The sequence below is a fragment of the Marmota monax genome, unplaced genomic scaffold (genome assembly GCF_021218885.2).
Source record: "Marmota monax isolate L192 unplaced genomic scaffold, Marmota_monax_Labrador192_F-V1.1 WCK01_AAM20220418_F8-fsc00112, whole genome shotgun sequence".
Classification (NCBI taxonomy): Eukaryota; Metazoa; Chordata; class Mammalia; order Rodentia; family Sciuridae; genus Marmota; species Marmota monax.
This window is the reverse complement of record NW_026692073.1, coordinates 1,709,654-1,733,659: the sequence shown is the minus strand read 5'-3', so window position 1 is coordinate 1,733,659 and position 24,006 is coordinate 1,709,654. Positions and strand designations below refer to the sequence as shown.

The following is a 24,006-nucleotide window of genomic DNA, read 5'->3' as shown; positions in this document are numbered from 1 at the left end:
GCACATTTCCCCCTAGGTTGACACCTAGTTCAGACTGTGATTGTTCTTGGGAAAAGATGACACAGTTCCACGTGTTGATAAAAACCGGTCTGTCTGGTGTGAGGAATGTAGTGCCTTATTTGTATTTTTGTAAAGCTGTGGATCCACACGACTTTGCTTCATGAATTCTTTGTTTAGTGACAAATGTGCCTAAAATTTGTATCAAATTTATAATATCTCGTGGCTTTGCAACCATTTTGAGATTGAAAAAAAATTTTCTAGGCATCTTTTTTCTTTTTCTTACTATTTAACATTTCAAAAATTAAAAAGATAATTGTCCAAGTCCTTTTCAACTAATTTCTTTTTTCTTTCTTTCTTTTTTTTTTTTTTTTTTTTGGTGCTAGGGATTGAATCAGGGCCATGTGCATGTGAGGCAAGCACTTTACCAACTGAGCTATATCCCCAGCCTCTTATATGAATTTGTTAAAATGTCCCATTATATAATGTTGGGTTTCATAGTTACACTGTCGGTTTTATTCATTTCTTTTTTAGGCCTGATAGTAAGAAACAAAGATGTGAGGCAGGTGTGTTACCGCACACCTGTAATCCCAGCTACTCAGGAGGCTGAGGCAGGAGGAGTGAAACTTTGAGGCCAACCTGGGCAACATAGTGATATCCTATCTAAAATACAATTAAAAGGGCTGGGGATGTAGCTCAGTAGTAGAGTGCTTGCATAGCATTCACGAGGCCCAGGATTCAAAATCCAATACTAAAAGAAGAAGAAGAAAAGAAAAGAAGATGTGAGGGATATAAAGTGGGCTTTTAAAAAACTGTTCATTGATTATGAAGTAATATTGAATTATGAAATAGTAATCAAAATATATAATATCATATGTAGCATTATCTTTAAAGGGATAAGCTATATTTTATATTATAAACATTATATATATGCATGTATGTATACCTATATTTGTGTATTTATATGCTATACATACATATACAGTAATCACTAAATATAAACTTGAAACTGCAATAAAGTAAAAGAGGAAAAATCTACTATCCAAGGTTTCACTGTCGCAAAGATAAGCAATGTTAATATTTTGGTGGATGTCCTCTCAGCCATTTTTCTAGGGTGAGTTTAACTTTTAGATAGTCCTCATACTATATGCACATGCAAATACATATATATTATATATATGTAAATATACATAGGCATTATATAAGTATATATAGTGAGTATATATATAGGCATTTCCCCATGTTATATCTTTTTTAAAAAAACTGACAGATTATTAACAATCATAAAACTATACAACTGCAATAGGAAAATCAATGATTATTTAATGAATTAAATGAAAACTAACCTGGATCTTACAGGGTTTTCAGCAGGTTCTGGGTTTGGTGCATACCTCCAAGGACAGGACATAGCTTGCTGGGAGCAGCAAGGAGTGAAAAGGAGGAACAATAATTTATCAAACATTTTCCTAACGGTTTTCCCCCAAAGTAATTCCCCTGAAATTAAAACAGAAAATAAAATATATGTATACCCAATTTCGGACATGACTCACCACCTGCATCAATCTTCATTTTACAGTTTCGTTATTACTTTTTTAAAGGTGCTCAACACAAACTCAAATTTCATTTTAAGGCCATGAAATTGAGGGATGTGATATAGCAATTTCTTAACATCAAAGTTTAATTACTGCACAACGGTTCAAGCAACAAATACAAAGAAAATATTTGTATTGCTTGCTTCTTTCCCTCCAGCACAATCATGACTACAGCAGGCACTGTTGAACTGGTCACAAAAATCGTTGCATGAACAATATTCATTCTTTTTTAAAAAATGGAAATTTTACTTGTTTTTCTTTTCTATTATGGAAAAGAGAGCTAGACAGTTTTAGCATTGTTTTCTGCTGGCTGATTAAAGTTGTGAGTATATAAATCCTCTTGGTCACTTAACCTCCATCTAGCATGGAGGAGACACAAACAGTGAGGGAGTGTGCTTCCCTCATTCTTATCAATAGGAAAGCCAAAGCAAAAATAGAGCCCCATAGAAATTTCAACATTGAATTGTTTTCAAATCTGGAAGCTTAGGAGTCAAAGCTTTATGTGTCAGTAGACTCTGCAAATCTTTGTTAGCTCAAAATAAACCCTGATCTAGCAGATGATGTGTATTCCAAAGCCTATCTCTCAAAAAGTCCCACGTTCCTAGAAGGTCTATTAAACAGAGGCCAGCAGTAACCACGTGCCTCTCATTTGCACCCTGTGATATAAAGGACAGCTATAAGTCTCCAGAGCGTTTCAATCCATGCACACACACACATACACACACAGAGTTATCAATAGCCAACATTGCTGACACTCAGAAAACTAAATACTTTCCTAACTGAATTCTAAAGGAAAAGTACCTTGAATTTAAGGGTTTTTGTTTTGTTTTGTTTTTTTTAACTTTAGTCTTCAGTATTGAAACTGCTGTGTTACTCCATTTTTCCATGAAAAGAAATAGAAAAATTAAGTTGGGGGAAAAATGTTTAAAATGAATGACCTTGGGAAAACATTATTAAATAGGTTAAGAAAAAACCTTCATATAAAGAAAATATCCTGGGCTTGGGGTTGTGGCTCAGTGATACAGCGCTCGCCTATCACATGTGAGGCCCTGGGTTAGATCCTCAGCACCACATATAAATAAATAAAATAAAGGTATTGTGTTCACCTACAACTAAAAAAATAAAATAAAAATAAAAATAAAGAAAATATTCCAGCAGGAGGTAAAAACTTACATGCATAGTGTTGCTCACAAGAGCATGACTGATAATAAATAACAGAAGCAAATGAAATATTCAGTAATAAAACTATGAAATAAATGAGGAAATGCCCAAATGATAAAATGTCATATAGCCATTAAAGATAATTAGGGAGATGATGAAAGATGAAGATCTGTGACATTGCTAAGCCAGATACAAGCAGAATCCCTGCCACATGCAAACAGCATGTATACTGCGCTCCTGTGCAAAAACCACCTGGAATGTATGCTGAAATGCTGTGTCACTGATATGGGTAGTTTTCCCTCCGTTGAAAAATGATAGAAAACTTTTATAGTGGCTACAAATTTTTTAGAAGAAAACAGAAATATAAAACATATATTTGAAATAAATGCGCCTGAGGGAGGCACAGTGCTGACACCAGGCAGAAATCCATTTGTCTCAACTAGGGAAGGTGGCATCTGGCCAGGCGCAGCTCTCAGGAGAGGGAGGCCCTTCAACAGGAGGGAGAGAAGAGGAGGCCCTAGAATGTCCATGGCCTCACCCGAGGTCCCCAGTGTCCCCACAGTGTCCCCAGCCAGGCCCTGATGTACCCACCTACAGCACTTTCATAAATACACACTTCTATGTTTGAGAACAAAATTTTACATCAGTCTTTGTAAATCCAGATGCATAATTATCTCCTCATAATAAAGCAGTTTTCAATCAGCAACAAGTTATTTGTTTTTTAAATGACAAGGTGGTGTTAATTATTTATACAAGTGACCATAGAGACCACTGGGTGATAGCCATCACAAGTACCATTAGATAGAGCATTATGTAAGAAAATAACAATTTCAATACAAAAGAGAAATACTCCATTTCCTATTTTACTGTGAGAACTGGGGCAAAAGATTACATTTTCTCTAAGTGCAATAGAATGGAGTTACAAAGCCTTCTCCATAAGCCCCCAAATATAGGGATGGAATATTTTTTATTGTTTTATGTTGACAATTATAACTACTAGCAAGTTTAGCTCTCTGAGGAAAATGTTCATTAAGACTAAATCACACAGAGCAGTAATGATTCTCAAACAATTGCCTAATAAAAAAATTTTTAAATAGGAAATTATTTATAACACTAAATTATTGTTATCAAATATACGTATATCAATGAATCACCATGTCATCATATATCATCAACATCAATAAATGCTGTAGTCAAGTGGCTTATTAGTATATTGCAGTATTCTACTACAGAAATAGCCATAAGGAGTTTAACATACTCAATATAATGATAATGTTTTAATTTTTGCATGCCATGTATCTTTCAGTTACATTCTCCCAATTGATTACATTCCAAATAGCTTTTAGATAATCAGGTCTGACTTTTTTAAAAATATTTTTTAAGTTGTTGATAGACCTTTATTTTATTTATTTATATGTAGTGCTGAGAATCGAACACCAGTGACTCACACATGCCAGGCAAGTGCACTACCACTGAGCCCCAGCCCCAGAGCTGACGTTTTTATGCTGAAGGTAATAAGCATGCTCCCAGACATCCATCCCCTGCAGTGGAATAAGACCTGTTGTTCTTTGCGAAGGATCCTAATTAGAACAGGCAGCGATCTGCAGGCGTCCCTGCTCCTTATTGAAACAGAACCAACCCCAACCTGACCGCCCCCCCCCACACACACACACACCAACAGAGACACCTGCCATCTTCTCTTTAAACTTGTGGAAAGAACCAAAGTCACATTTGATGGCTTCCAGCAACTCTCCTTTGGGTTCTCCACCACCGTTAGGACTCAGATTTGTCCAGAAAATGGTGTGATTGACATGACCTCCGCCGTTGAACTTCAGTGCAGGTTGAAGGGCCACCTGAGCGGTAACACCTCCCTTGGCCAGTGCCTCCCGGTACTTTTCTCCTCCGCGAGGTTTAGGTTGTTCTCGTTAGCCGCGTGGTGATTGCTGTGGCGCAGCTGCATGACCTGGGCGTTGATGTGCTGCTCCTGGACGCCATAGTCGCAGGGCAGGCAGATCGGGGAGGCTGGGTTTCTGCCGACACCCCAGAGACCCCGCGCTGCACGGCGGCACCACACAGCGCTCAAGGTCCTCAGCCGCAGCCTCAGAGCCTCTTAACCGCAGCGTCCACCCGGGGCGAGCTAGTGTCTGCCCCCCCGCGTCCCAGACCGCGCCCCCATGTTATATCTTTTTTTTTTTTAATTTATTTATTTGTTCTAATCAGTTATACAGGACAGCAGAATGCTCTTCGATTCATTGTACACAGTTGGGGCACAAATTTTCACTTCTCTGGTTGCACACAAAGTAGGGTCCATGTTGTATCTTGATCTTTATAAAATAAATGTTGATCATGATAATATTTAATAAAGTGAATATATTACTACTACACCTTCTTCTATGATTCCTTCCTTTTTGAACATACAGATCCAGTTCTTGTATCAGAATAGAATAGTGTTGAAACTTAGAAAAGGAGGAGCTCCTATCATTTGTGGCGACATAACTGAAGGCTGATATGTTAAGTAAAATAAGTCAAGCGCAGAAAGGCAAAGACTGCATGATCTTATGCATATGCGGGATCTGAAAACCTTGATCCCCTAGAAGCAGGGAGTAGAATGGAGGTTACCAGAGCCTTGGGTGGGGGTTGAAGAGATGGAGGACAGTGAGTTCAAGGGATAGGAGGAGGAACTTCTAATACTCTAATAGCACAACAATTAATTATTTCCAAATAGCTAGTAGGAGAATTTGGAATGCTCCCAGAACACAGGAAGGAACACTGCTTCCTAAGTTGGGCCATAGATATGCCAGTTACCCTGATCTGATTGTCACCCATTTTATAGTGTGTTGGACTACACTGTGCCTCATAAATATGTACAATTATTATGTGTCAGTTAAAAAGAAAGAAGTCCTACTCCCATCAAAGGTTTGATATTCAAGTCTATTTTCTTGTAATTCAGTCTTTTTTTTTTACATGTAACTTTTTAAGGATCAAATTGTCTTCCTTGCCATTTAGCAAAGGTAGAAACTTTGTTCAAACTTTTAAATTGTGTGCTTCTATTTCTTGGATTCTTATCTCTCAGCTAAACATATAATTTTTTTTAATATCAAAGAAATTATAAAAAATTTAAATCCCACGATTGTTTCCAAGAAGAGTGCCTACCCTTCTTCTAAGCCTGACTTGCTCTTCTATGATAGTCTTTTAGATTAGTAGCCACCCCCCCCCCAAAAAGGAACAAAAGTGGTTTTGAATGAAATAATGTATTTTTTTAAATCCTTAAACTCAAAACTAAGAAAAATAGAAAAAGATCCCCTACACCTTAGTGCTTGCCTTTGGCTTCCCTCTGAGACTTGGAAACTCATCTTCACGGGACATGTTTTTTCCGTGCAGCCTTGCTCTCACTTGATGCTGCTCTTTCACATCATCTCAGTCATGTCATCTTCTGCCCTGACCACAGCTTTCCCCTATGCACTCAGGAAGTGGGTCCTGTGCTGTCATTCTGTGCTGTCTGTCCGCCTGTCCCTCTGCCTCTGTCTGGAAGGCATCCTCCACCTCCTACCTAGGGTCAGCCTATACCTTCCAGGACCAACCCACAGGTGCATGATGATGTTCTCAGGATTTGCTTTCCCGTTGCCGCCCTCCCCATGGTCCTCTAGCTCCTGTGGTCTTCCAGCAGAGCACTTACCACAAGGAAGGCAGTGTTTCAATGGCAGTCTCCCTGTCCTGCTGTGGGTTCTCTGAGGACAAACAAGAACCAGGACTCATCCTGCCTCTCAGGAGCTAAGCACAAGCCTTTGCACGTGGTATTAGTAACTAGTGCTTCTAGGCACTTAGTATGTGCCAGGTGTGTCCTCACTGGATGGTCGATTTGTGTGGATTTAATTCTCATAACAACCCTACAAGATAGACATGTTATTACCTCCATTTTGCAGATGAGGAAACTGAGCACAGAAGCAATGAGTAACTTCTTAGTCCCAGAACAAGTATCAATGATGCTAGAGTTGAATGCTAAACCTAGCAGTCAGATCTCGACTTACACTTCTCTCTTGTGCTCAGTCACTCCCTACAGTGATTTTCAGCAGAGGATTAGGTGAATGAAGGAACCAAAAGGACCCAAAGAAGGGGTTGAATGACAGTATTGCAGACAGCCCTGAACTACACCCAGCCCTTTTTTTTTAATTTTTTTTTTTTTTTGAGACAGGGTCTCACTAAGTTGCCCAGCCTGACCTCAAACTTTTGATTTTCCTGCCTCAATCTTCTGAGTTGCTTTGAATTACAGGTCTAGAGCACAGGCCCAGGTCATTTCTTAATGCCTAGAACCATCTTTGAGATTAACAAATGTTAACTGTGGTCTGAGTTTCATTAGCATCTCTTAATTAAGAGGGACTACCAGGCACTTTTAAATATGGTTTCTTGACTAATTTACTTTTGTTTTTGTCTTAAACTCTTGTTTGTATTTCTAGATGCTTCTTTGGTCTATTTTTAAGTGTCTTTTCGTGTTCTCTGATACCATAGGGCAGTAAGTGATCACTTCTTGCTCTCAACCCACTGTTTACCAGTGGCCTCCTTGATTGTAGTTGACTGTTGGTGATCACCCATGGGGGATTTGGGTCACTAGATTTGTTGATGTTATTACTAAAACCTTCCTTTGTGTGCTGTGTCCATCTCATTGTTGCCAGAGTGACCAGAGTGCTTGGGAGGAAAACATTTTAGTTTCCTCAGACTAACATATATATTTTTTAAGTATTTCTTTTTTAGTTACAGATGGACATAATACCCTTATTTCATTTTCATGTGGTGCTGAGGATCGAACCCAGTGGCTCACGCATGCCAGGCAAGCACTCTGAGCCACCACCCCAGCCCCTAGCAAGTTGTTTTGAGAGGAAAGCCCTGGCTATCTCTCTTTGTGGTTGCTTGGCCTCTGTGGAATCAGAGGTCATGTCTTACTGTCTTCTTTCAGTTAGAGCACTCTGTAAAGGCTAAGTGTCAGTCATGCCTTACCAGTCATGACTGGTGGAGGACTCCAGACTGCTGAGAGAAGTCACGTAGTTAACTGTAAGTGACCTGGCATAGTCAACCTGCAGGGAATTACATTTTTTTTTTTTTTTGAGATTTGGAAAATTTTGATCTTCCAGGGTAAGCAAAAAAGAAAACATTTAAAAAGCTATCTCTAGTCAGTAAATATAAATAAACATAAAGGAAGCAGGCTCTAGGTTTGGGATTATCCAGGCTTATAAGTTCATGACCTAGGGCCTAGGTGAAGAAAAAAAATAAGCCTTACTTAGCCAGGTCATTGACTTTTGACATTAGTTTTCTAACTTGGCAGAGTTGACCCCTAGACCTATTCTGAGTTCTTCCTCTTGGCTCCCCAGCCTGGCTTTCTTTGCCTGCAAACTGGTGTTCACTCTCGTGTCACTTTTTCTACATCTAGTTCCTTAGCATCGAGCTCAGTTAATGTGCAGAGCTAAGTACATATTGTAAACAGCTACTCTTTCTTTTAAAATTTTTATTATTAGTTGTTCAAAACATTACATAGTTCTTGACATATCATATTTCATACATTTGGTTCAAGTGGGTTATGAACTATATGGTGTAAACAGCTACTCTTGCAGAAGGTTTGGTCCTCATACTTGCTACAGAGAAGCTCTGGGAATGCCAGTTGAATGTGGAGAAATGTGTCCTCTCTGTCAGCACCAGCTGTGGCTGAGCAGGGGTTTAGCTTTGAAATTCCCTCTCCTCCTTCATCTTCTAACAAATCACTTTGTTTTTGTTATTTCTAGTCTAACCCTTAATTTTATTCATTTATTTTTCCATATTTTTTATTGGTTCATTATAGTTGTACATAGTGGTGGGGATTCATTGTTACATACTTATACATGAACACAATATAACAATATAATTTAGCCAATATCATTCATTCCCCAGTGTTTCCTCTTTCCCTCCCCGCTGGGCCCTTCCTCTGCTCTACTGATCTCCATTCGATTTTCAAAAGACACCTACCCCTGAATACCTTTCTTTTCCTTTTTCCTCTCTAGCTTCCATATAGGACAGAAAACATATAACATTACTGAGTTTAGCTTATTCCACTTAACAATAGTCTCAAGTTCCATCCATTTTCCTGCAAATGACATAATTTTATTCTCCTTTATGGCCAAATAAAACTCATTGTGTATATATACAACATTTTCTTTATCCATTCATCAGTTGATGGACACCTAGACTGGTTCCATTGTTTGGCTATTGTGAACTGTGCTGCTATAAACATGGGTTTGCATGTATCATTATAGTATACTGACTTTAATTCCTTAGGATAAATACTGAGGAGTGACATAGCTGAGTCCTATGGTGGTTTCATGTCTAGTTTTTTGGGGAATTTTCATACTGATTTTCATAGTGTTTGTACTAATTTACAATACCATGAACAATGTAAAAGTATTACTTTTTCTCCATATCCTCTTCAGAACTTATTCTTGTTTGTATTCTTGATGACTGCCATTCCTACTGGACTGACAAGAAATCTCAATTTTATGTTTTGATTTTCAGTTCCCTAATTGATAATGATGTAGAACATTCTTTCATATATTTGTTGGGCCATTTGTATTTCTTCTTTGAGAAATGTCTATTTAATTCATTTGCCTATTTATTAATTGGTTTATTTGTTTTCTTGGCATTTTTCGAGTTCTTTATATATTCATGTATGTAGACATATGTTTGATTGACTTAGTAATTATATATATTGATGCTGAACAGTGACAATATGTATAATTACATATTATATGTGGGATGTGGACTGATCTAATCATGACAACTAACTTATCGTCTCATTTATTATTTATGTTTGGAACATTGAAAATTCTTTCTATTAGCTATTTTGTACTATTCGGTTATTAGAGTCAACCATAGTTATCCTACTGTGCTCTACCAAACACTTTCTAAGAGATTTCCTAATACTTCATTTGGGGAACTAATTTGAACCAAACTGAACTGCATTACAAACAAGAATAAACTGTTTTAACTTACTAAGCCTTGGGCCTTATATTTTTTTTTCCTCAGTAGTGGGGTTTGAACCCAGGGAAGGCCCTTGCATATGACAGGCAAGTGCTCTATCACTTAGCTATATCCACAGCCCTTTTCAAAATTTTTATTTTGAGATAGAATCTTGTTAAGTTGCTGAGGCCTCAAAGTTTCAATTCTGTCTCACTCAGCCCCCTAAGTAGCTGGTCTTACAGGCATGCACCACCACACCCAGTAAACCACAATTTCTTCAATGAATTTTCAACTGAATTCAGGATAGAAATAAGAAGGCATTAATAAATAAATTGAAATTCAAAGTGAAGCTATAAACTGAAGTGAAAATGTTGATAATATTTCAGGATCAAACCATATCCAAGGAAAGAGAGTTTCTTGTTTGCTTCAATTCCCTGGTCAAGATGGCCCTTGACTGCTGTCCTTTCCCAATCATGGGGGGAAAGAATGAAAACAATCTTTTTGGAGAAAACTATCTGAAGCCTCATTTTCTTCAATCCCACATTTTAGCTTCAATTCCAAGGTTTTAAGGGTTTCTATATACAGCCTCTCTAAATAATGTATCCTTTAGAAAGAGTTATATTGAAAGTATAACTTTGATACTGAAAAAAAAGGAAAAGTCTTGTTTATGAAAGTGGTATCTATTTTCAAATATTTTTTTTTTCTTTTAGGGAAATCAGAAACAAGGCAAATGTTCAATTTGGAGATAACGGAACAACGATATCTGCTGTTAGCAACAAGGCATACGTTTTTGAACGGAACCAATCTGTTGGAGACCCTAAAGTTGACTTAATTAGAACACTGAATATTCCTGTACTGGTAAGCAGACATTTTTATATCATTGTGAATTTTAGAAGAAAGGAAAAAGATAAGGCTAATATATAGTTTTGGTTTTAGGAACCACTATTTAGGAACTACCATGTTTAAAAAAAAACAAATATATATATATATATATATATATATTAGAAAATGTATCTTCCGTCTCTTCTTTAAAGCCATCTTAGACTTTTTTTTCCCCCTGAGGTCTATTAACAAGGTCTTTTCAAATGATAATAAAAATACAAATTTTAGGATTTGTTTTCACAGTTTCTTTCTGTGTGTTCAGCATTAGCACTTGTGAAATAAATAAGAATTTCTTTGGTAGCTAGTAATTTAAAACATACTTATTTGCGCGCCCCCCCCCCCCGCTTTTTTGTTATTCTAGCAATAGAATTCGCATACCACTTCTTAGTTCAGATTTCTATCTGGAATTTCAGATTCTCGAAATATGCGGATTGACTTTTTTCCTCCCTTTTTCAAATTGCAAAGAATGGGCCATTGATTAGAACCTATTGATAATGGCAATTCCATCTTATAATGGCACCTATACTCTGCCTATACTATACTGAAACCCAGGAAACTTGTTTTTGATGGTTGTGGGGGACCAGGGATTGAACCCAGAGGTGCTTAACCACTGAGCCACATCCCCAGCCCTTTTTATATTTTTTTAAAAATTTGAAACAGAGTCTTGCTAAGTTGCTTTAGGGCCTGGCTAAATTGCTGTGGCTGGCTTTGAACTTGCGATCCTCCTGCCTCAGCCTCCCGAGCCTCTGGGACCAGGAAACTTTCTGATTCAAGTACACCAACCTCTTGGTGACTTCCCCATACATATTCAGTTAGACACTTGTTGGACCTAGAACCTGAGGGAATATGGATCCCAGATCCTGCCTTACTCTGCGACCTAGTGGTGTACCTTTTATAATGAGGGTACAACTTTCAGCTCAGCTCAGAAGGAACCGTAGCGCCTCCGTGTGGTCAAAAATGCCACGTATTCACAAGAACTTTCCCCTTCTGTGATGTTGGGATGACAGCCTGCAAATGAGGATGCTAAGCTCACATTTACAAAACATAATATGAGAAATAACAACAACTGAAGAGCCTTATTATTCCACATGCAACCAGAGAGGAGCTCACAGACTGATTTTCAGCTCTTTAACCTCAACATAGAAGTTTCCAGCCCCTCTTGATGAGGGATAGTAGAAGAGAGGTGTTTTGGAGAGGAGCACACTCTGATCTTAAGTTGCCTTTGTCACCCAGACTGTCATAGAATGGGCCCAGGTCCGCTTCCTCAGGACACTCATCGAAGCCATGTTGAAAGCCTATCAGCAGAAGCTCTTCGTGACTCACACGGTTGACGAATTGCTCTGGGGCTACAAAGATGAGATCTTGTCCCTCATCCATGCCTTCAGATCTGACATCTCCCCATATTTTGGCCTGTTTTATGAGGTACGTTGAGTTTTCTTCAAAGCTTCTTTGTTCAGCTTATGGTGAGGGCAAGGGGGGAGGCACCCCAACCAAGATTTCTTCTTAACTTAAATTTTCTTCTAGAATTCCAAAATTGTCTGTCATTCTAGATGTGTTTTATACTGTATGAAAAATAAGAAAGTGTATGTGCATGTGTTTTTTTGTTTTGTTTTTTTCTTTTTTATCCTGAAGCTGGGGATTGAATTCAGGGCTTGCACATGCTAGGAAAGTGCTCTACCCCTGAGCTACATCTCCAGCCCTTTTTAAATTCTATTTTGAGACAGGGTCTTGCTAAGTTGCCAAGACCGGCCTCAACCCTCCCTGTTTCAGCTTCCTAAGTAGCTGGAATCATAGGCATCTGCCACCATGCCTGACAAGAAAGTAGTTTTTTTTTTTTGAAGAAAAAATTCTTGAATAACATAAATAGTTGGCAAGTTGGTAATAGACAAAATTAACCTCAGGAAGAAAGTGTTATATTAGGGGTAGGTAGGCTCCAGGATCACAGGTAGTTTGCTTATCTTTAAATATGTAGTTATTTTCAAGTTCAGCCTATCTGAGAATCTTACTCTTATCTATGTCACAGTCTTCTGAAAAATTCCTTCTCCAGGATGCTTCAGATTTTGTTCTCAAGCCTTTGAATTGATTGAATGAGGTCTACCAACTCACAATTTTATATATATATATATACTAGGAACTTAACCCAGGGTTAAATTAACCACTGAACCACAGCTCCAGTGCTTTTTAAAAAAAGTTTTTCATTTTGAAACAGGGTCTTGCTGAGTTGCTTAGGACCTCACTAAATCCTGAGGCTGGCTTTGAATTTGCAATCCTCCCGCCTCAGCCTCCTGAGCAGTTGGGATTATAGGCATCTGCCTCACCCACTCAACGTTCTTGAAGGTGATCTCTTTTAGTTAGTTAACTGATTGTAGGTATTTATTCCATCCATGAAATTCTGTCACAATAGCACATCTAGACTTGTGTTTAACCAAACAACTGAACAGCCTATCCTAGACAAAGTGACAAAAAGTTAATTAAGTTATCACATTCATTTATTTTCAGAAAAATGGAACTAATGATGGAGATTATGTTTTCCTAACTGGAGAAGACAATTACCTTAACTTTACAAAAATTGTGGAGTGGAATGGAAAAACGTAAGTCTAACAACTTATAGTTTTAATTATTTTTTTCATCTTTTATTTGAACTAAGTATACATTCTTTAAAAATTTTAGCATTTTGGGGGCTGGGGATGTGGCTCAAGCAGTAGTGCACTCACCTGGCATGCGTGCGGCCCGGGTTCGATCCTCAGCACCACATACAAACGAAGATGTTGTGTCCACCGAAAACTAAAAAATAAATATTAAAAATTCTCTCTCTCTCTTAAAAAAAATTTTAAAAAATTTTAGCATTTTTGGATGAAAATGTATAAATATGTAAATGTGAAAATGTATAAATATTCTTGTAATTATTTTGTAAATTAAGGGGACATGATATATTTTTTAAATTAAATAATAATGATTTGTAGAGTTATCAGGATCAGGTGTAAATTACAAGTCAGGGTCAAGTCTCTCTCTTTCTCAGTAGTCATGGAAAGATGTGCCATAGCCACAGCACAAATACTTTCCAACCAGTGATTGTTTGAGGAGGGAAGGATGATTCTGGTTCTCTTTTTAATTTCATGATTGTGAATTGTTGATGTATTTTTCTCTAAAGATAAAATATGTGTAAGTTCAGTATTATAGCATTTTAAGAATGTTTTATATTTTAATACTTACAATGTATCACTAAGCTACTTCCAAAACAGGAACTGAGATAGCTTACAATAAAGCTATATAGAAAACAAAATAATCTGATTTTTTTTTTAGAGTCAGAAAAATGAGAAACCTTTTACGGAGAAGGAGGCTAATTCTTCAAAGCCCAAAGTCAAGGAGTTCCATTCCTGAACATTTGATTTACTTGTAAACTCCAGAGCAATCCAGGAAAAGGGATATACAATGAGTTTTGTGGGGTTTATGGCTGTGTTATTTCAAGGAAATAGACTGCATCCTGACTTCAAATTCTGAGAGAAATTCATCATGTGTATTTTTTTGTAAAAAGAACTTTGGGTAACATAATGAAAAATGTCAATAGCAATTTTAGGTGTAACGTAAGCATATCATATTACCGTATTTCTAATTCATTGGAATAATTTTACAGAAAGCTTAGCTAGTATCTGTGAGGTACATTTCTTTCTGTTTCAAAGGTAGATTCCAGAAAACCCAGGAAATGAGCGGTTAACTTGTCCTGTTAGTGCTTATTCTGTATCAGTCATCTGGCTAGTTAAAGAACAGGAAAAAATAAAAAGCATTTTCTGTAAGAATTATTAAGGCAAAATGCTGCACGGTGTACCTAACATACTACCGCTTTTAAGAAATACAAATTTTAAAAGCATGTCCAAACATGAACCATGTCAAACAAACCAAGGAGGCAGTAAGGAGGGTGAGCAGTCACCTCACAGAGATGAAAACAGGCAAACTCCTCCTCAGCCGGGTAGCCAAGGGCATCAACAGTGGCAGGTCGTGTAGATACCGTGTGATAACAGGCACAAAGTGGTACTTCGTCTCTGTGGTCTTCTTCCTAAAGCCCAGCCATGAGAAAAACACCAGACTAATCCTCAAGGAGGGATATTTTTAAAAAATACCCAGCCATCCCTGCTCAAAACTGTCAAGGTCATCAAATACAAAGGCAAGTGTGATAAAGTATTACAACACAGAAGAACCCCAGGAAATATGACCACGATGTGTCATGTAGTGTCTTGGATGGATCCCGGAACAGAAATAGAACATCAGAGGAAAACTAAGGAAATGGGAATGTTGTATGAACATCAGTTAATAATAACATATCTATGTTACTTCATTAATTGTAACAAATGTTCTACAATAATGCCCAATGCTAACAAGTGGGAGAAACTGGGTGCAGAATGAGGGGGAACTCTACTAGCGTCACAATTTTTGAACTATTTTTAAATTAACAGTCATATAAATTTTTAAAGCATGCACATATATGTATACAAACATATTTACACACACACCCGAATATATAAGATCTCTAAAAGAATTTAGAAGAAGCCAGGATGACTGTCTAACAGTCTGGTGGTGGGGTGGAGGAAGTGCGAGGTGGCTAGGTATTGGGCTAGAAGGGAAATTTACTTGTAAACAGGATATAGCTGGATGTCATTCTATATCCAATCTATTTTCCAGGCTTTTAATAGGAGAGCTTAATCGTTTTATATAGATGTTGTAATTATGGGTACATTTGTGATACAATGATATGTTATTTGATACATTGGACTTATTTCTACATTTGCTTCCACACTTAGGTTTTTATGATTCGTATTTAGCTACAACTTTTCTCAACATCTGTTTCTTCTTTTTTCTCCTTCCAAACAAGACAATAACTTTACCCAGATCTTACCACCCACACATGTACCTCTTCCTTGTTACTCTTGTCTACACCTTATTTCATAAGCTCTTACCAAGTTAAATATAAGCGGTTAACTTGTCCTGTTAGTGCTTATTCCGTATCAGTCATCTGGCTAGTTAAAGAACAGGAAAAAATAAAAAGCATTTTCTGTAAGAATTATTAAGGCAAAATGCTGAACGGTGTACCTAACATACTACCTCTTTTAAGAAATACAAATTTTTAAAAAATCATTATCTCACCAACATATTTACTAATTTATACTTTTCTTTTCTTCTCATATCTTCCTCCTGGATTCATTTTTCTTCTTGCTAAAGATTGTCTGTTGATATGGTGATTTGCAATCACAGGTCATTTTGTCACCCATCCCAGCCCAGGAGACATTTGTTGATGTCTGGACATTTTTTAGTTGTCTCAACCGAGGAGTGCTGCTGGCATCTGTCTACAGGGTAGTGGCATTGCAGCCCTAAAGCCTACCAATACAGGACAGAAAAGTCGCAAGTCCAGAATGTTAATAGTTGGAGAAACCCAGCATGCTTAGCTCTTTCATTCAGTAAGGCTCTGAGGTGGTAAAATCTCTGTGACTTTGCATATATTAACATATATATATATATATATATATATATATATATATATATATATATATATGCAAATGACATTTAAATGTCATTATTCCACTCTGAGTTTTGAATGATTTTAGCCAGGTACAGAATTCTAGGCCAACCATTCAAAATTACAGTGCTGTTACTCCATTGACCTTTGGTCTTTATCTTTTCCCTTTATCTTCTGCAAAACCATGTCCAGATCTGAATTTATTGTATTTATTTTGTTTGGCCCTTGAGGGATACCTTGAATACTTTCAGCAATTATCTCTTCAATCAATGTTTCTCTGGTATTAATTTTTAAATATTTTTTAGTTGTCAATAGACCTTTATTTTATTTATTTATATGTGGTGCTGAGAATTGAACCCAGTGCCTCACACGTGCTAGGCAAGTGCTCTACCACTGACCCACAACCCAGCCCCTCTGGTATTTTTCAGCCTAGTCGTACTTACTCCCCGAGTCCCTGAATTCCTCTTACACATTTATTGAAGCCTCTCATCTACTTTCTGTATCTTGGTCCTTTAATTTTTAATTTTTCTGAGCTTTTATTTTTGTAAATTCCTTAGAACTATCTTCCAGTTCAGTTTTCTCTTTAGCTATGTACAGCCTGGGTTTTATTCCTATACTGAGTGCCCCCCCCCCAAAAAAAAATAACCTAATTTTTTATATCTAAGATTTCTTTATTTTCCATTTTTGTATCTTCCTTATTTCATTCTTTTTTATTTTTTAAATAATTTCCCACTATTTTTTAAGGATGTTATTTTTTCAATTGTCTCTTGAAGGATACTAACCAGCATACATATTTAAAGTATTGGCCAGGTTGTTTCATTATTTTAATTTCTTCTAAAGTGAATTCATTTCTTTGTTGTTGATTTTGCTTCTGGTCCTTTAATGTAAGTTTCCTTCAATTAAATGAATCTTTTTTTTTAAATTATTTTAGTTGTTGATGTACCTTTATTTTTTGCTTATTTATATGTGGTGCTGAGGATAGAACCTGGTGCTTCACACATTCTAGGCAAGTGCTCTGCCACTGAGCCACAATCCCAGCCCCTAAAGGAATCTTGATTTGCAGAATTACCTTAGTTGGGAAGGGAGTCTGTTATCAGTGTGCACGGGTTTACTTGTCTCTCCTTACCTCTCTCTGTACGGATTTTGTACTTCCTCCAAGTCTCATACTCTGGAGTCCCCAGTCCAGAACCAGTGTGCCCATGGGAGCCTCCGGCAGTTGCACTGGGGGAAATCAGCAGAAAGCTGGGCTCCACTTCTGGTTATGAGTGTATGTCTGGGTTTTCCCACCTCCCCAGCCACTAAACTTTCCATAAGTTTAAATCAAACAGCAGGTACAAGCTGCTTTCTTTGGCCTTTTTTTTTTTTAAATTGGGGAGGAGCCTGAGGACCTTGCACATGCTAGGCAAGCATTCTACCACTGAACCACACACAAGCACCCCCCTCCTCTTTTTTTTTTTTTTTGATTCAGTAACTCTTTATTGTCCTGCAGGGAATCCCCCACAAAGGGACCTTCAAAACAGGGGAATGAGACAGGCATCACAGAGACCTTTCTGACAATTTGAACAAATGGGGGACTGTCGTCACACAGCTCACCTCTGCTTTCTGATGGCACTCTCTGTTCTGATGGGCCATCCATGCTTGGACCCAAGGAATGCCATCACTAGCACAAGGCCCAGACCTGGGCTGGGGCCAAGTATGGTTTACATTGCCTGTTCCACAGGGGACACTATGGACATGTCACCTCCACTCACCTCACCTACCAGACCCCAAACTACAGAGGGAGACAGACCCAAGTGCTCAGAGGCCTCAGGAGAGGGGAAGAGGGTGTTGCGTGGGCCGGAGGACACCAGAAGATGGGCACACAGTGCCCTAGTGCAGCTTCTGGCAGACATCTGAAGGGCGGGGGGGGCTCATCCAGACCATTCTAGGGGCCAGTGGGGATGGCTCCAAGGGCACTGAGCTTGTAAAGCCCCCTTTGTGTGGCCCCTCACACCTGGGGACCAGAGTTGTCAGCCAGGGGCAGGCTCCCCACCCATGGTGCTGCCTCACGGGTAGGGTAGGTCGTTGTCTGCCCGGGCACTGGGCTGCAGCAGGAACCCAGCAGGCAGGGGCAAGAGCTCTAGGGGAGTTAGGCCTTCTGAACTGGAGGACAAAGGGGGTTCCTCAAGGTGGAGTCACAAGCCCAGGGGAGGGGACAGGGAGATTCTGAGTAGCCAGTGAAATACAACAGCAGACAGCCCTGCCACATACTCACCCTCAGCCCTTCATTTTATTTTATTTTTTATCTTGAGACAGGATCTTGCTAAGTTGCCCAGCCTGGCCTCGAACTTGTTATCCTCCTGCTTCAGCTTCCCGAACAGCTGGTTCCAGAGGTGCACCACTACACCCTGCTCTTTGGCTGCTTCTTTTTTTCTCAGTATTGGGGACTGAACCCAGTTGTGCTCTATCACAGAACTACAACCCCAGACCTTCGTAAGGCTTCAAAATGTTGAGACAGTGTTTCTCTAAGTTCCCTGGACTGGCCTCAAACTTGCAATCCTCCTGCCTCAGCCTTCATGAGTCACTGGCATTACAGGAGTGCCACAGTGCCCGGCTCTTTGGCATCTTTGATCTCTGCCCGTTAGACCCTGATTTCAAACCCGTGGTGGACCACTTTTAATCTTTATTAACTTCAGGGAGGAACTTCCAGTTCTTGCTCCTTGTTTTCAAATCTGCCACCAAATGTCTTTAGACCTACTCACCACTTGGCATCTCTCATCTCTACCATATCTAAGGAGAAGTTTGAGTTCTAGCATAGACTTTCTAGATATTCTCCTTTCATGTTTTATCACCCACAACTTTACTCGGACTTGGGAAAAGCCCCAAGTTCTTGAACTTAAAGTGTCATCTGGAACCGAAATTGGAGAAATTACTACTTATTGCCTGCCCTTTCCTTTCTTTTGAATTTTGAACTGGTTTAGTCTATTCAAACCACTAAAACAAATTATCATAGACTGAGCAGCTTATAGAAACTGTTTTGAATGCTGGGAAGTCCAGGATCAAGGCCCTGGCTGATTCGTGACTGGCGAGGGCTCAGTTCCTCACGGTGACTTTCTTCTCACTGTAACTTCACATGGGAAGGGGAAGGGAACCACTGGCTTCTCTTTAACAAGGGTACTAATGTCATCCATCAGGGCTCTGCTTTTGTGACCTGTTCACCTCCCAAAGATCCTACTGTTACTATCACCTTGGGGATTAGGATTTCAACACTTGAATTTGGAGTGGACATAAGTATTTATTCCATTGATATATCATTAGTTTAAAACATACATACAAATGTGTGTGTGTGTGTGTGTGTGTGTATTTGGTGCTGGGAATTGAACCCAATGGTACTTTACCACTGAGTTACATCCTCCTTCATTTGTTTGTTTGTTTAGACATCAGGTCTCACTACGTTGCTGAGGTTGGCCTCACATTTGTGATCCTCCTGCCTCAGCCTCCTGAATTGTTGAAACTATAGGCATGTGCCACCACACATGGCTAAAAACTGTTTTTTAAAAAACATGCTATCTCAACTGCGCTTTCAGTTAGCATAAAGTCATTTCAGTATTTCTTGTGATCCAAGAGAAGTCCTCCATTATTTTTGGAAGAGAGTAGTATTCAGAAGATGCATTGACTCTGTCATGAATATTATAGAGCCATATATGTCTATTCAGAGTCTGTCTGTGGCCTGGGCTGGCTGTGGACTAAATTGGGTTACTGCTTTAAGTAAATCAATATTCCTAAATCTTTATGTAGGATACACAGTTTGGAAGAAGAAAATAAGGCTTTGGAGCTTTTATGTTATTAAGATGGATTTGAGGTCTAGGACCTTCTTTTTCTCCTCTCCTAATCCCTAGTACTCTGTGTCTGTGTATGAATATAGCCAGCTCCGATTCCATATTGGAAAGTCTTGACCATTTAAAAGAATCTATATTCCCTTTTGATCATCATGACTCTTTCTTGTGCTTATCAATTGTAGGTCACTTAACTGGTGGGCAACGGACAAATGCAATATGATTAATGGGACAGATGGAGATTCTTTTCATCCATTAATAACCAAAGATGAAGTCCTTTATGTCTTCCCATCTGATTTCTGCAGGTAAGAACTTTAAAAATAAGTTTCTATTTTTTAAAACTAAGGATTTTTACTACAAGAACACCTAAAGCATGAGGAATGTGTGCAAATGTACTCATTATGCATAATAGTGATAAATGCTGATGGCACATTGAAAGAGCACAGACTCCAGAGCCTGTTTGTTTTTTTTTTCCAATGATTTTTTTTATTTGTTCTTTTTATATATACATGACAGTAGAGTGTATTTTGACCTATAATACTTACATGGAGTACACTTTCCCATTCTTGTGGTTGTACATGATGTGATGTTTCACTGGTCACATATTCATATGTGAACATAGGAAAGTTATGTCCAATTAATTCTACTGTCTTTCCTACTCCCATCCCTCTCCCTTCCCTTTATTCCCCTTTGTCTAATCCAGTGAGCTTCTATCCCCCTACCCCTTATTGTGCGTTAGCATCCACATATCAGAGAGAACATTTAGCCTTTGGTTTTGGAGGGTTGGCTTATTTCACTTAGCATGATAGCCTCCAGTTCCATCCATTTACTGGAAAATACCAAAATTCCATTCTTCTTTAAGACTGAGCCATAGTCCATTGTATATATTTACCACATTTTCTTTATCATTCATCTGCTGAAGGGCACTTGGTTATGTAGTTTAGCTACTGTGAATTGAGCTTCTGTAAAAAATTGATTTGCCTGCACCACTATAGTATGCTAATTTTAAGTCCTTTGGGTATATGCCGAGGAGTGGGATAACTGGGTCAAATGGTGGTTCCATTGTAGGTTTCTGAGGAATCTCCCTACTGCTTTCCAGAATGGTGATAACAATTTGCAGTCCCACCAGCAATGTATGAGTATACCTTTTTCCCCACATCCTTGCCAACATTAATTGTTATTCTTCATAATTGCCATTCTGACTGGAGTGAGATGGAATCTCAATGTAGTTTTTTTTAATACATTTTTTAGTAGTTAATGGACCTTTATTTTATTCATTTATTTATATGTGGTGCTGAGAATCAAACCCAGTGCCTCACACATGCCAGGCAAGTGCTCTACCCACTGAGCCAGAACTCCAGCCCCATCTTTTCCACTTGTGCTTTGCTTGTGTCTTACACTTGGTGCCACCTTCTCTGCTTGTGGTCACCACACTGTCCATGCTGGTCTAGAGGACTCTTTTATTTATTTATTTTTAAACATGTCTCCATTCCAGATGTCTTCCTTCTTTTCCTCCGTCTCTTCTTCTTTTTGACATGGGTCTCTCTCTGCTGCCTCAGCCTCCCAAGTGGCTGGACTGCAGGTGTGTGCTACCACACTCTGCTTATGTTATCTTTTTAATTTTTTACCACACATTCTGTTTTCCCTGGCCTCATTGGATATTACCATAGTTGCCACCTCTTCAACATCTTTCATTACAATCGACCTACTTTATTTCACAGTGAGTTGGCCGAACACCTTTCAATCATTCTTTTGCATCTTCATTTTCCACTTACCCATAGCTTTGGGCTGTGTTGTCCCTGAGAACTATAGGTCACTTACCCATTCTGGGCAGATCATGCTGACTAGAGCCCACACTGACTTTTTATTCTTACATCCTAACAGGTCAGTGTACATAACTTTCAGTGACTTTGAGAGTGTACAGGGACTGCCCGCCTTCCGGTATAAGGTGCCTGCAGAAATATTAGCCAATACCTCAGACAATGCCGGCTTCTGTCTACCTGAAGGAAAGTGCTTGGGGTCAGGAGTGTTGAATGTCAGCATCTGCAAAAATGGTAAGAACTCAGAGAGACTTGGATCGTGGTGGTCTAGGGTACAGAAAGATGGGAAGTGCAACCAAGAACATGATGCCAGCCCAACAGAAAGAATGATTCTGACCTTTCCAGAATAATGTTTTGTAACATGGCTATTGAATGACAAAAAAACAAAAAATGTGTGTGATATTGTTTTAGAATGCCATGTTTTTGTTTTTGTTTTTGTTTTCTGAGCAGTAGTTTAGAAGTCTTAATTGTAATAATACCTTATATTTACTGAGCATTTTCTACTGCATGTGCTGCTATTCTAATGGTTTTGCATATTTACATGTAGTTAATACATACAAAGCAATGAACTGGTTTTATGTTTCACACAATGCTAAAGGAAAAGTTGGACAATCTGATTTCCAGGAAGAACATATCTTGGCAAAGATTCATAATGATTTTGAGGTAGAATCAGTTTTGAACCCTGACCACAGATTTCTCATTGTCTCTTACTGTCTGCTCCTTTATCTCCTTTTATCTGTACCACTGATAATACTGAATGAGGCAGAATTATCAGTGATATGGCTGACAGAGCTATCTTCTTCTTTTTTTAAACTTTTTAAAAATATTTATTTTTTAATTGTAGTTGTACACAATATATTTATTTATTTATTTATTTATTGTGGTGCTGAGGATCAAACCCAGGGCCTCGCACATGCTAGGCAAGCACTCTACCGCTGAGCCACAACCCCAGTCTCATCTTCTTCTTGAAGATTAGTTTTAACAGTCATATGTTGAATTATCCACAATAACTTACTAAATAGATGTTCAGAATCCTCTTTTTATAATTGTAGACAGTGTCTGGCTCTTATTAAACCCTCAAGAGACATTTCAAAGGTCATTGTAGGTCAGAGAGAAGAAAATCGGGGCTGTTTGGAACTGTTTAGCAGTAAAGTGCAAACTGCTATGCACGTGAGAGATGATGTGTACCTGGAGCCATGGGCTGGTATGTTTGTAAACAGATTTAAATTACTTGCCAATAAGCTCGTTTCTCCAAAATCATATTTTTCTTGCAGCAATATCTTCTTTTCAGTATCCAGATCTGGAATAGATTTCCTTTAATAATTATTTCCCTGTTCAGTTCTTAAAATGAGTAAGAAAGAAAAAAAATCCGTCTTCATATGGGCAAACCTTGATCTGGTTAACAGACATACAGCACCAACCAGGCAAACTCTCTTTTTTAATTCTTTAATTGGTGCATTATAATTATACATAATAGTTGGATTCATTATGCCAGGCAAACTCTTTAAAAATTCTTGCATCAACATATCCAGGAGAACAAAGTTTATCTTTGGTAAATAATAAAAAATAAATTTTTTTAAAAAAGCAGAAACAAGGAAAAAATACATTTCTATTCACTGGTAGAGAATTTTTCCCCTCTTTGTGGTGGGCATTGAACCCAGAACAACATACTTACTAGGAAAGCACTCTCTCACTGAGCCAGAACTGCCAGCCCAAAGAATTGCAATTGAAATGGGTACTTAGAGGTGAGATGTCCTCATTCAATTAGAATTCTGCCTTCCTAACCTGAGAGCTACATATCCTGGGAAAATTTCTTTCTTTCTTTTTCTTTTCTGGTACTGGGGATTAAATTTAGAGGCACTCCACCATTGAGCCACATGCCCGGTCCTATTTTTTGTTTTTTTATTAAGAGACAGGGTCTCACTGACTTGCTTAGTGCCTCACCATTGCTAGGCTGGGTTTGAACTCATGACCCTCCTGAATCAGCCTCTGGGGTTACAGGTGTGTGCCACCACACCCAGCCCCCTGGGAAAATTTTGTAACTTCTGTGAACCTCAGCTTCTACAAATGCAAAACAAGGATATATTAATTCTAATTTCATAGAACTACTAGGAGTATTACTTAATGTACATAAAGTTTGCACTTTATAGGTTCAATAAATATTTGTTGAAGAATAAATAATTTAGCAAGGACTTCTGTATATATAATGTGCAATAAAATAATGTGGGGTATATGAGATGGCAGAAAATGAT

The 24,006-nt window shown here is 38.4% G+C and overlaps 1 protein-coding gene and 1 pseudogene across 1 annotated transcript in view; one reads left to right on the top strand and one right to left on the bottom strand.

The window, feature by feature from the left end:
• The window catches only part of Scarb2 (scavenger receptor class B member 2), a 59,576-nt gene that overhangs the window by 25,122 nt on the left and 10,448 nt on the right, over positions 1-24,006 (top strand). Inside the window, exons 3-7 of the mRNA XM_046458929.2 lie at positions 10,439-10,586; positions 11,844-12,032; positions 13,110-13,201; positions 20,120-20,239; positions 21,819-21,988. Of these exons, the coding sequence (XP_046314885.1) occupies positions 10,439-10,586; positions 11,844-12,032; positions 13,110-13,201; positions 20,120-20,239; positions 21,819-21,988 (719 nt within the window). The remainder of the gene's footprint in view (positions 1-10,438; positions 10,587-11,843; positions 12,033-13,109; positions 13,202-20,119; positions 20,240-21,818; positions 21,989-24,006) is intronic.
• Positions 3,962-4,710, bottom strand: LOC124102538 (superoxide dismutase [Mn], mitochondrial-like; annotated as a pseudogene).